Below are 15,470 nucleotides of genomic sequence, written 5' to 3'. Positions count from 1 at the left end.
GAAGAAGAAGAAGAAGAAGAAGAAGAGGAGAGTAAGTTCAAGACCAATCAGGACTGATGAAGAGGAAGAGGAGGAGGGGGAGGAGAAGAAGAAAAAGAAGAAGAAGAAGAAGAAGAAGAGGAGAGTAAGTTCAAGACCAATCAGGATGATACAGTGAGACGATACAGTGTAAGTGAGCTGGGAATTCAGTTTAGTGGTAGAACACTTCTGGGCTCAACCTCCAGTATCAAAACAAAACAGAACAGCAAAAAACAAACCAAAAAACCCAAGAAACCCAAATCCTTAGGGATCAAATCAATCCCAGTGAAATGAAGCCTTATACTTTTTAAATAAAGAAAACACAACCTGAATATTGTATAAAGTATCATCCACATTGGCTAGTATAGAATAAAAAAATTGATACATATTTCAATAAGCAGGAAATTCTAATTGACAGTGATTTCGCTAGAAATTAAATCTCTCTTTCAAAAACTCACTTCAGAGAAAATAGAGTAGGGCACGATTGTCTTCTCACTTAGGAAGCCAGCTTCATTTGATTAGGCCAAAGACATGAAAAAATTATAGAACGATACTTCTTATAAACCAATGTGTTAGAATCTTCAACAACTCAAATTAATTGATATGTAGAAGTAATACATTGTGACAATGTGAGTTTTGTCTCAGATCAAAAAAGTCTGTACATTTAAAGATAAAATTGTACAGCAAATTTTAAAAAGCTACTGAACCATCATTAGATGCAGTAGGAACATTTTATTTTTTAACATGTCAGTTTCCACTCTTCATAAAATGTGCATGGTGAAAGTAGAAGGAAATCAATATTATATTTTCATTATACAGGATGTTTATATTAATAGCATGCGGGCTGGAGATTTAGCTCAGTTGGATTTCCGCCAACTGTCTCACACGTACAAGGTCCCTAGTTTGATCCCTGGTACCAAAACAAATAAATAAATAAGTATATTAATAGGGTGGAAACTTAGTATTGAGAAAAACTCCGAGAATTCTACTCTTGCTACTATTCATCTTTGCACTGTTGATCCTATGTGATAAGGATGTAAAAATAAGTAAAACTGATCTCTTGGAAAGGAAATAATAAAAGTGTCTTTATTCATAGTTTCTGTTAAAAATTTGAATGGATATAGCAAAGCTAGTAGAATTAGTAAATGATTTAGGAAGAACAGATCAATTTTATTTTTCTGTACTTGCAATAATAAATTAGAAATCTGAATTAAGTATAACCTTTATGATTGTCACAGCAATATGAATAGTCAAGAGAAAATTTACATATGTAATAAAATAAAGTAAATGATAAATATTTCTGAAAGAATTTTTAAAGAAACTTTAATAAACTGAAGAGTAAATAAATTTCATGGGTGGGAAGACTCAATATTATTACCCTATTAATTCTACCCAAAGTAATGGGTAGAATCATACATGTTTTGAACTGTACATAAAATTTATATACAAAGACATTCATTGTTTTATATGGTAATAAATGGAACAAAGGAGCAAAATATTTAACCATATAAGAATAAATACACAATATGTGTCCATATGGGAGTCAATGTATTGCCTAGTAACTATATTCAAATGAGTAATGAAATAAATACATATGATATGGAATTACTTACAATAGGGTAGCAATTCTATTTATAACTTCTTGTACATAATATTGTATTTTTTTAAAGGAACATATAATACTATTTATAATGTGGGTTTGGTGGTCATGGTTTTTTTTTTAGAAAATGATGGCTATTTAAAATTTTATAGATTTTTGCACTTTCACATTCCCCCAAAGTTCCAAATGGCCAATCACCATTAATGCTTAGTAAAATTTGTTCATGGTTGTATCTAATCAGGGGACATTTTACTTAATTAGAAATACAGGTTATATGAATGTCAACTCTTAAAATTTGTTTATGTAAACTGAAACCATTATTATTGATACAAGCTAATGTATATGAATGAATATATGAAATTAGCATAGATTTTATGAATTATAATAAAATCTCATGTAATATTGTACTTTATGTACTGTTATCGATGTAAAGTTCTCATGCAAACCCTTGAGCTGTTCTTTATAATGATCCTAAAGGCAGACACTCATGAATCTGCTAACTTGTTCCTTCTTGAAAATCTTAATTCACATTCCATTAAAAAAATGGAAAATAAAATAATGATTTATTAATTTAAAAAATGGCATCTATTTTTCAACGTCCCCAAGGTGAAGATTATTAGTGACATTTCTAAACTAAATGATATGTGATTTTATAATTCTTACTTCAGAAAGCTCACTTGCTCTCCAGAGATATATAATTTACCCTTGTACAATTGGCCAGTGATTCCTTTTAAAATTTGCCCTGTTGCTGACTGAGAAAACAATAAAATCACTATAATATTATTACTATATATCATTATATAACTACTATACTGTATTATTGTATTAATTGGTTCATCAGCATTCATATAGTACTTACAATATGAGAAAGCATTTTTCATCAGATAACTCAATTCTTTCAATCTTCTGAGGCAGTATGCTAGTTTTGTAATGCTGCATAACTACCCCCAAACTTGGTGGTATAAAGAAGAAGCATTTCTTATCGCACAGCCTCTGGGGGTCAGTAATTTGGGGAGGGTGACCACCAGGATGTATATGTGATGAAGCAGTGAAGTTATCAGTCGGTCTGCAGTTATCTGAAAGGTGGATGTGGGCACTGAGATGTCAAGGTGGTTCACTCACGGGACGGATGTGTTAGGCCGATTGGTAGTGGGGGACCTCTCCTTTTTTGCCTTGTATAACTTTCCTTAGGACAGCTTGGATGTTTTCACGATGTGGTATCTAGGTTTTCCCAGAGCATCTGACCCAAGAGAGAACAAAGCCGAAGCCACAGTGTGTTTCATGACGTGTTTTTGGACAGCCCACTGTCATTTCTGCAATATCCTAGTGGTTACACAGATCTCCCCTATTCTGTGAATGAGAGACCCACTAGTGACTAATCAGTGATCGTGCTAGAACCTGGGCACTGCAGCCAGACCTTGTCTTTTGTTAAGTTTTAGATGAATAAACTCAGGCAGGTAGATGTTAAACAAAACACTGATGGTTCCATACTATGAGTGGCGATCAGGACTTGAATCCATATTCTCTGTCTTCAGAATATATTTGCTTAAAAAGTGTGTAGTATTGCCTCTAATGGTTCACTTCAGTTTTCAATCTTTGATATTTCCTATATTATTCCTATATTATTTGCTGCAGAAGGTCAGCTCCAGAAAGGCAAAATACTTGGGTCAACTGCCCCATTAAGTTAACCTTTCTTTGCATTAACAAATCTCTTTTGAGCTGCATATGCCTCCTTGGTGATGCTGAGATTTCAGTTATTTATTTATTCATTTAAATTATTATTTATATTAATTATTACTTTATTCAAATAAGTAAATGAATATACAGCTGTTAAGAATATCCATCTCTCTGTCTTATCATCAACCAATTAATACTAGATGACAGAGGGAGAATTAAACTTTGATTGTTGTAATTACTCAAATACTTCAATGCCAAAAAGTAGGCCCTAAATGCCTAGGAGGCTTGCTTGTCTTGTGAAGTTTTTACAGTAATAATACTGCAAAAAATAACTCTATGGGGTTATATATGATGGTCCTATATTTGAATTTAGGTTGTTGCTTGTCTGAGAGGATCAAGCAAATCATAGCTTCTCTCTTTGGTAAAGGAAAGGTATACGTTCATATCAACACATATTTCCATTTATCTATTTTTATAAAGGAAAAACTTTACTTAGTATTGGAATTTATTGTTAGATTTCCTGAGTTATTTCCATCTGAAACAAATAGGTTTTGTAGCTGTAATGTAAATAATTAACAAATAAATTTCAGATGCACAAAATGATGGTTTCATAGGTATTTTGTGAAAGGATTAATTAGCATAGTCCTTATCTCACATAGTACCTTTATTGTGTTTGTGGTTAGAATTTACTGAGATATACTACCAGATAATTTCAAGTATAAAATATAGTATTGTTAACTGTATAATAAGTACAGCTTTATAACATAGTTAAAAATAACTATGCTTGTTTACCTAATGTGATACTAGGCATAGTTGTCCAAAGACTCACTTAAAGACAGGGATTCAAACTCATGTGACTTTAAATACATTGTTCCTTCAAGTACCGTATAGGGTAATGTTTACTGGTTTCCTGCTTAATTTTGCTTTTTTGTCAGCGTCAGGCTCTTCATGGAATACTTGATTCAAATGATTCATTTGGTGGTTTACTTGATGAGAATTCCTTGAGAGTTAGAGTGAAAAAGATAACATAGCAGAAGATGTATCTAGACTCTGTAATTATCCAATGATTGCAGTCTGATTTGTACTATTCAGACCTTACACTATCCAAATCCAATCTTCTTCTGAGTTAGCTTACTAAATCTTTGTTACTAGCTGAACAGTTTTCTATCTCCTCACCAAGAGTGAGGAGAATGCAGTGCTCTTCAAAATAAGGCTCCCAAACCAACTCCATTTCAGCACATAAGCAGTCACTACCTGACAAGAGTTAAGTGAGAGCAGTTATCTAGAACCTTCGACAGCTATTTGACCTTGGCATGACGCTAAGTGCATAAACAGTATATTGTCTCTTTGAAAAGCATAGTTTAGTCTGGGTCATGTCAAAATCTTAGGTGAGTCACATATGCGTATATACCAGTCATATGGAATAGAATTGCACACGCCTGCAGTGGGTTTGGAAATTACAAAGAAAAGAAGCCTATTCTTCACTGTACATAGCTTGACAACATAAGCATTTCTCTAACACATCATCAGTATGGACTCTCTTTGCCTCAGTTCTTTTCCTCTTCCTGACTAAGCGCTGCTGGAAAGAAAAACCACGCAGTGGGTCAGACCCATGTACCACAAATGCACATTCAGGCAGCTCAGCATGGCCCTTCACATTGAGAATTTTTTTTTAAAATCACTTTCTTACTCTTGCTATTAGTGTTTCAGATTTTATCTCATGTGTACATATTTTTCAAAGATATATGGAGCCAACATATGAAAAGTAACTCAAACTTTACAACTGTATTTTCCCAGTGTTACTTTATTTTTGTTTTGCCACTTCCTGTTTTGTTTGTTTGTTTTTTTACCTCATAATTGAAGGAATTCTCATTTCCATGCTGGACCTCACTGGTTCATATTTTGTCAGAAACCTTGCAATATTTTTCTTTCCTCAATCTTCACATCTTTATTTCATAAACATTTAAATGTCGTCCTACATCTCCATCTCCAAATTTATTTTTGAGAAAATTATGTCTATACACTTTTTTTTTTTGCCTTTATACTGATTTATCCTTCATTATCTTAAAACTTATTTTAAACATTATTTCTTCAGTGGTGCTTTCTTTATTCTCCTGAAGCAGGCAAATGCCCTGTTATATACTCTTTTGGCATTTGTACTTATTTCCTTTTCAGTAGTCACTACAATATTTATTTGCCACAAAAAAAAAAAAATCTAGAGATTTTGCAAAACCCCTTTGAGTCAGTCACTGAAATGATTTTATCTCAGATACAATTTTGCTTTTTTGTGATCAAAAAGGAATAAAACTGATTTTGAGGACAAGCTTGCCTACATTTCTCCAAAGCTTTCCCATTACATAAGGAGCATTTGGGGAAATAGTGGGCTGGTTCCCTCAATCATCAGTTTTATTTAGAGGCTGCTGTTGTGATTTGTTCATCTGTTAGGAAGTACTGATTTTAAAGTGGTTTCAGAACAAGGAAAAAGTTTTGAACTCTGTTATCTATTTTAATTGCTCAGTTAATCAAATTTAGAGTTGTAGAACTTTGTAGAACTTTGGAGATGTGTGAATTTAAATAAATGATATATTTAGGCAAGATATATTACCGCTTTAAATATTTGATTGCTTATCTGAAAGCTATGTAACCATATGTACCATAGAACTTTTTATTAAGTTTAATATTGTATGTATGTGTATGTATATATAGATAGGTATCAGATATGAAAGATGAAATAGTGCTTACCATATTATTATTAATAGATGCTTTAATGACTATATTTTATAGTATTACAATTTAGAAAGAAAATACTTTTGATAGAACTCAAATCAGAGCTCTGAAGAAAATAATTTTTCAAATAAATATTAAAACTGCTGTTTTTTGAAAGGGGAAGGGATTGGGAAAAAAAGAATCAAAATATATTGTATACAGGTACAAATTCCCTATGATGAATATGATCACTATGTATATCTAAAATGTCCCAATAAAATTAACAACAACAAAAAAAAACCCTACTGTTTTACTAAGAAATATAAAAAAGGGTAATGAAGTTAAAGCTGTTTTGTTCTAGGACGCAGGAAATTGGACTCCCCCTTTGACCATTGAATTAGTATGATACATTAAAAAATTATATCATTATGGGCCAAGGATTTAGCTCAGTGATGCCATTGCCTGCCTTGCAAACTCAAGAGCTCAAGAGTTTGATTCCCAGTTCAAAAAAATTATATCATTAAAATAAATATGTAGGCAATTAGAAAATACAAACGTGATTGTATATACAATATTACTGTAGGAGAATATATCTGTTTTTTCAGAATATTTCCAATTGCAAACGAGGTTAGAGTCCATGTTAAATAAGCATTCTTATATATAGATTTTGGAAACCATATGATTTTTTAAAGTTTACTTAAATTTTTTCTTAGCCATTTAGTGCCTGAGTGTCTCACAGTACTTGAATTGGTAAAATTTATGATGTATTTGCATGCTCACGTGCATATCCCAACAGATTGGTTAGTTTATTGATTTACGAATGGATCAACATAAAAATCACTGGATTGTTGAATGCTATCTATTCTCATGTTAGGAAAATGCATTTTCATACAAGTCAACACAGTATTGCTTATAAACAGAATCTAATAAGCCAAGGACACATGTGATATTTAATAAAATTTCTTCAGTCTAATAACTTCCTCCATAAAATAAAAATGAGTAACATTCAGCTTTTTAAAGCAACCCTGCTTAGAGTTGTGGTTCACAAGATCATTTCCAAAGGATATTTTGCCTCTGTAAATTAAACTCCAAGGGGTGGAGGGAGGGCAGGGACAAGGGAAAAAATGAGAACCAAGACCTGTCATGTAAAGGTACAAGATCCCAATAGTGAATGTAACTGTACTGTATACCTACAATGTGCCAATAAAGTCAATTAAAAAAATAAAAAATAAAATCCAGGACTGGATTGGTCTACTGCACGTGTCACTGTTTACTGCTTTTCAAAGAACTGTTACCTAGCAACTGTGTGGAAGAAGCTTCCAGCATTTTCAGCCGTACAAGAGCTCAGAAAATACTATGATGTAGACATTTTAAAAACATATTCTTGTGTCAGAGATTTAGCTCAGTGGTTCAGCAGCCTGCCTCAAAAATGCAAGGTCCTGAGTTTGATCTCCGGTACAAAAATATACTCTCACTTATGAAAAGTAATTATCTATTATAATCGTTTTTAAAAGCTTTCAAATTGAAAATGATAAAAATAACAATAAAAAGGAAACTCAGCAGTCACACACAACTACTACACTAAATGTTACAACTTCCCAAGCTTGTTTCCCATACGCTGAACTTGTTACTATTAACAGTTTTGAGTCCATCCTTACTATGTTGGTGAGTTTTATATTACTATACCAAATACGTAAGATAGTCAACTTAAAAAGAGAAAAGGATAAATTTGTCTCACAGTTTTAGAAGTCTCAGTTCATGATCCTCTGTTGGCCCTTTTGCTTTGGGTGGAGCCGTAGGTCATGGTGGGAGAGCACAGAAGAGCAAAACTGCTCACTTTGTGTTCAGGAAGCAAAGAATAAGAGAAAGGGGGAAGGCTGGGTCCCACAGTCCCTTATATTGGCACCCTTCCGGTGACTTAAAGCTCTGTCAGCCCCCCTTTCCCCATAGCACCAAGCTGGGTGGCAATCATTTAACACATTGACCTTCGAAGGACCTTTTAGATCCAAAATGCAGAATTTTCAGACTATTTAGACACATATTCAGGTGTAACGTGACTGCATGCAAAATTCAACAATTTTTCAAAACAGATTACATTTTAATTGCATAATGATGAAACTGTCATGTTGTCACTTCTTTTATTGTCACTGTTCAAGAGAGTTTATTGAAATCTTTGTTTGTAATTATGCATGAGTGTGATGATATATGTTTAGAAATCTGATTAGCACCTTGTAGTTTGTCTGCTTTTTTCTTGCAAAGACTTACACAGTAAATACCAATGTTAATGATATGTTAGAGGTAAAATAAGTTAGACTCAGAGGGACCAAGAAATTTGTCGGTGACCTGGCACATTCAGTAGTATCAACACTTGATTGTATGTGCTTCCGAATTATAAATTGACGACAGTGGAGAGAGATTTAAAACAAGCAGAGACTTACAAGTACAATTTTAAAATAGGAAATGCTGTATTCAACAAAGAAAGGAAATAAGAAAACCTGAGAAAATGTGGGCAAATTTGATTTATGATAATGGGTTATCATTGCATAACCAAAGCTGGGCTTTTGCTGCAGTAATGCACCACCAAAAAGAAGAAAAGTGTTCAAAGAAAGTTGTTTTGTTCACAAAGAAAAAGTCAGAATTTCCACATTTTTGCCCATTTCTAATCAGACAAATCCTACTCATGTGACCACATCTATCTAGAAAAGGCAAGTTGGTAACATCATTTCTACCAAAGCAGCCAAACATCCAGCCAAATTACGGGGATGGGGGTTATAGGAAATAAAAACCACTACTACTAAAAGGAGTATTAGGTACTGGAGGAGATAGTTTCAGCCACAGTTTGCATATTTGAACACTCAGAAATTGATGCCTATGTTTTTGTGTTGAAGATATTTATCCACCCCTTATGAAAAATACTCGAGTCTTAACAAAAGCTCCATCCAGCTCAGAGTGCAGATGTCAGTTTTACACGTACATGGTTTCTAATCTGGCAAGGTAAATATTCGTATATTTGGTAACTGTTCCCACTAGCACCACTCTATATAGACATACAGTAGAAGAGCAAGTCATTTATAAGAAAATATTTTTTGGAAAAAAATGAGAAATCCACAGCAGTTAAAGCCTGCCATGTAGCACATTAATTATTGAAACTTCCAAGGCAATAAGGTCTTCCTTTTGGAAAGTCACTCTTTTGTCTATTCATATCTGTGTTCCCTGTTCAGTATTCTCTGTAGTCTCCGCTTAAGTTGAAATTGGAGTAGAGATTTTCTGGTACCTCTATGTGACAAAACTCTGCTCAGAGCTCCTATTTAAGCCCCTTCTTAAATTTTCTTTATTTACTGACCTTTTTTCCCCTGCCTGTATGACTTTTTGATTTGTAATGACAGTTACCTTAGCATCATCTAAAACAAGTTTGGGTAGTAAGGGAGCCAGCAGGCGGATCTGATTCTTGCTATAGATCTGGCTTTACTGCTGAGAAGTCTTAAAAGAAGAGCTTTGTTCAAGGCTGTGAAAGAGTGCTGTCTGCTGCTGTTTAGAGTAGCAGTGCACTTTTTCAGTTCCGTAAGCATTCATATTTCAGGACTCCACTAGATTTCTGATTGCAAGCAAACCATGTCCTATTTCACAGAACTTTCTTCTTGAAAATTAATCTGATTCTTACCTTAGATTATCTCTCCATATGTACCTGACCTAAGTCAGTGAGATACTGTCCATGTACATTAGTGTTCATGCCTTTTCCAGTCGCCTAATCCAGTTGTCTCTCTAAGGTATGTCGTTGCTGCATGCAGAGGGGAAAATGGATAGGAGAGCAAAATAGCAGTTTAGGTCATGAATTTATTCCTACATAATGCAGTTCTATAATTCCTAGATTTTTTATGACTTAGTCGTCTATTTCTAACTAGATTACTGTTTCTTTCCTTTATTTTTTTATTTTATTTTTTTTGGTACCGGGGATTGAACTCGGGTGCTTGTGCTTGCAAGGCAGGCCACCGAACCGCTGAGCTAAATCCCCGGCCTAGATTACTGTTTCATAAGTTGAAATGTTTTGAAAAGGAAATGTAATTATTGGATTAACCAGAAAAATCTCTCAATCTACTTGTTGCTCACTGTCATTCTATTTATGCTTCTTTGTGATGTTTGATAATCCTGACTGATATCCATGAAAATTAATCCTTTCAGAATTGTAGACATATGTTTCTATCATTTCCATTTTTGCCCACCATCCTAGGTCTGTAGCTACTTCCGGGATGATAATCTACTCTCGGTCATATCACTAGAAATAAATGAAAGCCCTCTATCACTTCCAATTCTAATATCTTCTTCTTTTACCACCACCTCCTATCTTTCTAATTAATACCCTCTCATACCGAACCACAACTACCTTTTGACCATCCTGATGGCCGAAAGTCACTGATCTTATCAAATTACTCTCACTAAGTACTTCAGGTCCTGCTTTTCCTTCTTAGCCTTTGAGTTCCATGGTGCACCAAGCACATCACTGTGCTGCACGCCTATAATTTAGCCTCTGCTAACACGCCCAACATTAGTTGGACGTTTGTCAAAAAGTCACATGCTGTTTACTTAAATTTAACTTCCACATATCTTAATGAGGCAAGCATGTAAAAGACTACCTGTCACCTCAAATTTTCAACCTCCTCTAATCATTTCCATGTATTTCACTGAAAACAGCAACAACAACAAAAATAGAGCCATATGAAGGGAAACTTAACTGTCATAAACTTCCACTAACACATCTCTCCAACCTGCATTTATATCCATAAGTTCTGCTATTTTCTTCTGTTGTTACTAATAAACAATTTTTTCCTGCAATATGACTGGAAATGTTCATCGAAATTATGGTTCATTGTGCTTGTAAGATTACTCAAATTTGACTATGAATGAAATTTTGAAGAGTTTGAAATATATCCTGGATGTTTCATAATTTATGAAAAGTCAAAAACCCATTTGCCAGATTAAGCAGCAGTATCCAATAGAGGTAGTTTTTATTATTTATTTATTTATTTTTGTTACTAGAAATCAAACTCAAGACCTTGTGCTTGCTAGGCAGGTGTGGCACCACTGAGCTAAACCCTGGCCCTCTCCAATAAAAGTACTGATGATAATGAAAATGTTTAATATTGTAACCAGTAGTGACAGATGTTACTGAGCTTTTGAAATGTGGCTGGTATGATGGAGAAACTGGATTTTTCATTTGTATTTAATTTTAATTTGTTGAACAGTTCATAGTAGTTTGTCGGTAATGAATTGGACAGCACAGTGTCAGCAGTACCATCGGTGGAATATTGGAGAATTGGGAGACAGGAAGTTAGGAAACCATTGAAATTAACCTAGTTGAAAGACGATCAGAGTTTGAATTATAGTCCATATTTTTTTAGCAGTATTTCCCAAATCCAGCAAACTCTGAAAAATGAAATACCTTTGTACTCTTGTTGATGGTAAAATATAAACTAACTTGAAATAATTTAATGGCAGTGTCTGCACTCGTGAAAGTATTTCATTTTAATTTTTTCAATTAAAAAATTCTTCATCTAACAATAATAGTGTCCTAACTGGTTATTTACTGAATGTATTTTACAGTGTCTGGTAGATGAAGTATTATCTTTCTAATATTGAAGTAATATTTTTATTGTGAAATCTGATATCTGATCCTAGAAAATATGGCTGAAGTTTAGAAACCTGTAATAAGAATGGAAGTGGATGGGTTAGAAAACTTGAACGGTATAATCAGTAAACTCTGGCTGCCATGTGACATTGGGAAATGAGGGGTAAAGTCACATTTAAAGATGTATTTATTTACTTATTTTTGTGATGCTGGGTGTCAAACCCAGGGTCTTGGGCATGCTGCAAAACTACTCAAACACCAAGCTTTTAAAATTCATTTTTTCAGTTTCTAAAATTTTCAGTTTTTAAAAATTTTTTCAGTTTTTAAAATTCAGCTTAGAGGTTGGTGGTTAGTATTAAAAATTGCCCCAGGAGGAAGGATGTATTTAGACCTGAAAGGAGAGATCTAGAGACATAATCAATTCCATTTTGCAGATTGAGTTACAGCTTTCTGTAATGTATGCTAATGAAGGCTATTATCCATCTGCATAGTCTGTCATCACCCTTTTCCTGTGTCTGCTATCCATAAAGATTAAGCAGATTTTTTAAATGAAAAATGAAGAGTACTGACTTTATTTTTTGTTTAACAAGGAACTTTGTAATAGTTATATACCTAACTCATTTATGAGACAGTAATTTTCCTTCTTTCTTGTGCATTACATCCTTTTTCCAATAAATATTTTTGCAACACTTTCTTACTTTTTTGGAATGAAATTCAGTAAATATGCCTATACAGTTCCTAAAATAAATAATATCCCAACTATAATATAAATCATAAAGAAAAGGGAAATAACAATAAAGAAGCATGTTGTTCAATATGGAAATTCTCAAGTATGAAGACCCAGATGACAGGATGGAAGAGAGAGATACTTGTACCAACAACTGTGCCAGAAATTGGTGTTTACACTGGTAGTAAATAGTAATCAAATGTCTTAAATTTATATTAATAAGTCACAAAATTCCAAGTAAAACGTTTTTATTTCTGTGTGCGTTACTCTAAAATAGTGTAAGGTGTATTTTATGTGAGACGTCACCCTTACTATGTTCTGATTTTTGGGTCAAACTTATGGGTCTCGTGATGCTGTCATATGAGTCTAAAGTAACAACAGTCTGCATTTAGCAGTTTCTTACATGATATTCAGAGATTAGGCATTCACACTCAAAAATTATTTGGAGAAATATTAAAGCCGTGGTTTAAATACACTGTTCTTTGGTATATATTAAGTATATTTCTTCAATTTCAATTTTTGATTTAGAATCTGCTTGTGTTTCCTGAAAGACATTGAGTGTCATGGTGTTATATTTTTGAGAATTTTCTTAAAGATTTTATAACATATTGCTGGGGGGAGAAGGAGACATATATTAGAATACTCTAGGTGTTTCTGAAAGTTACTTCCCAGATGTAACTATAGTATGTAATTTTTTCCATGAAAAGTGAAAAGAAAAATTGTAAAAAATAAGGCAATTAAAGGCAAAAGAAAAACAATGCGATCCTCCGTATATCAAATTATAAAAACAAGACTAAGGTCATTATTGATATAGACAGGGCATTTGCCAAACTGTTTTTCAAGCAATCTTTTCTTATTTATTCCTAAATTATACAGTGTTTGAGTTCAGCTTACAGATCTGACTCACTGACGTCTTCAATCTCCGATTCCTCACTTTAGCTAAAAAGGCTATTTTCTGCCTAAGAATATATTTTCTTAGAATTTGGAATGTACACTACTTGATTTCAAATACAAGTTGTATTTGCTTACTGAAGAAAGAAGCTTTAGTTTTTAAAATACGCAATACTTTATTCGCTTTTCTAAAAGTGACTTCTGCAGAAAATCAAATAACTGGCTTCTTGACCCCTCATCCCCGTTAAGACAATCATATTCCTGGGCTCAGTTTCATCATCCCCTGTAGGTGCGACCTGCATCCCCCCACAGGGGCCGTCATCTCTGGCACACGCTGTTGTTTTTACTTCACTGAATTTTAGTTACCATTTATTTGAGCTACTGTCTTTTGAACTTATACCCTCGGATCTTGAATATACAGCGTACTTTCTACTTCAATCTATTTTAGCATTAATCTTTGTTTATTAATATTTTAGTTGTTTTCACAGAACAAAAGCTCTTATTTTTATTGTATGCAAATATTGTTCACACACCTTTTAAGTTCAATATGGTGTGGTTATGAATTTGGAAAATCAGTGCGGTGTTACTGTTTTTCCTATGGTAGAATGAACGGAACTAAAGGAGACTTAGTAATTTATCAGATGCATATTCGCGACTCTACCCCAAGCCTAGCTACACTTCCTCTTATACAGACGAAGTATAGAAAGATGAGGGCTGGGGGTTTAGCTCAGTGGTTTCTGAGCTGGCCTCGCAAGCTCAAGGTCCCGAGTTCAATCCCCGGTACCCCCCCCAAAAAAAAATCTCCCAAGGCAAATTATCCTAACTGATCTATTTTGTTTTAAACAGATCATGTCGTTTGTGAAGAAGAGTTTAAATACGCCATGTTAGCTTTAAACTGTATATGCCCTGCCACCTCTACACTTATTACACTACTGGTCCACACCTCTAGAGGGCAGTAAGTATAATTTTTTTCTTTAAAATAACAATATATTTTACTTAATAATAATGTAGGCACAGTCATGTGATTTAGAAACATGTAAGCCAGAGTATTCAGCTAGACAAGTAACTATATTTACATTTGTGTGACTTACCTTTGTGTGATAGATGTAGATATTTTAAGGGGTTCAAGCATAGAAAATTAATAGTGATTTGCTGTCCTTTTTCAGTAATCTTGAAATAATTTGTTGCATCTTAATTTCTAGTCAACTTCAACTGTTAGGTCTAGGATTGGGGCATGGTTTTCATTTTCAAGGTTAATTCTTATTGCACAAAACTTCTAAAAGAGTGATTCTAACAGTCACTAGTATATTAAAGTCGATTTTTTATGTACCCAAGGTAAGTTTTTTGTATGCAATTAACTTCAGAATTAAGTTTTATTATTAAAAGTAATTGTAAAAATAGTGCATAATAAATGCTTCCATATGTATTTAAAAGTATGTGAAAGAACATTGTATCTTAAGAACGTTTTTGTTTATTTTGACAGTTTCTCAAAATGCAGAATTGTTTTAAACTTTTGGGATCTAGGAAATACAAGGAGCGAAGATAATCCCTGCTCTTAATTAAAGAAACAAATGCACTACATTTCATTCCTTTCTCTATTCCTAATTTGGTATTTCAGACAAGTGTTGATGTTTTCAGTAAATCCCACTGGGTACTGTGCTTGTGTTTATGCTTCTTTACATTGAACCAGTTAATTGATGGTTATTTAAGTGAGGAGCCAAGAGGAATAAATCCAGGACGAGCAAAATTCTTCCTTGGGATTTGTAGTAGGTGGAGTGAATTGGTAAAAGCATAAACATAGCAAATGCCCAGTGATATTTTACTATTTTTTTCTTCCAGTAGAATTTCTGTTCTGTAGAGACAGTAAGAATTTCCCAGGAGCAATTTTCTCAAGTTCTGAATAGAAGTATTTCTATCCTGTACGTTGACAAGCCTTTAATTTGTGCAGTGGAAAAGTTGCAACAAAAACATAAATGAAATTCTTTCTTCTTTGCGAAATATAATCAGCATTTTCATGCAATTAAAGTACTGCAAGATTGTTTAGACACCAATTAAATGCAGTCAGAAAAGCCTCCCTTTTGTGCTCATTATTTTGCCATACCATCTTCATAGCGGATTATACAACTATACCTCTGAATATCTAGTCCAAATCTATTTTCATGAATACAAAAGAGAAAAGGAGATCCACCAGTGATAGTATTTCCCACAATTCATAGACTGAAGCTAAA

General features: G+C 33.6%; 1 protein-coding gene and 1 long non-coding RNA gene across 2 annotated transcripts in view; one reads left to right on the top strand and one right to left on the bottom strand.

Annotated features, from left to right (window-relative positions):
- Positions 1-15,470, top strand: part of Kcnt2 (potassium sodium-activated channel subfamily T member 2) — a 253,856-nt gene that overhangs the window by 122,630 nt on the left and 115,756 nt on the right. Inside the window, exon 14 of the mRNA XM_033762145.1 lies at positions 14,089-14,197. Within this exon, the coding sequence (XP_033618036.1) occupies positions 14,089-14,197 (109 nt within the window). The remainder of the gene's footprint in view (positions 1-14,088; positions 14,198-15,470) is intronic.
- The window catches only part of LOC109117550, a 47,055-nt gene that overhangs the window by 17,794 nt on the left and 13,791 nt on the right, over positions 1-15,470 (bottom strand). The gene's annotated exons all lie outside the window — the stretch shown is intronic.

Source organism: Fukomys damarensis, unplaced genomic scaffold (assembly GCF_012274545.1).
Source record: "Fukomys damarensis isolate Sample0158 unplaced genomic scaffold, DMR_v1.0_HiC HiC_scaffold_11, whole genome shotgun sequence".
Taxonomy (NCBI): domain Eukaryota; kingdom Metazoa; phylum Chordata; class Mammalia; order Rodentia; family Bathyergidae; genus Fukomys; species Fukomys damarensis.
The sequence above is the reverse complement of the archived record's forward strand: the minus strand, read 5'-3'. Positions and strand labels throughout refer to the sequence as shown.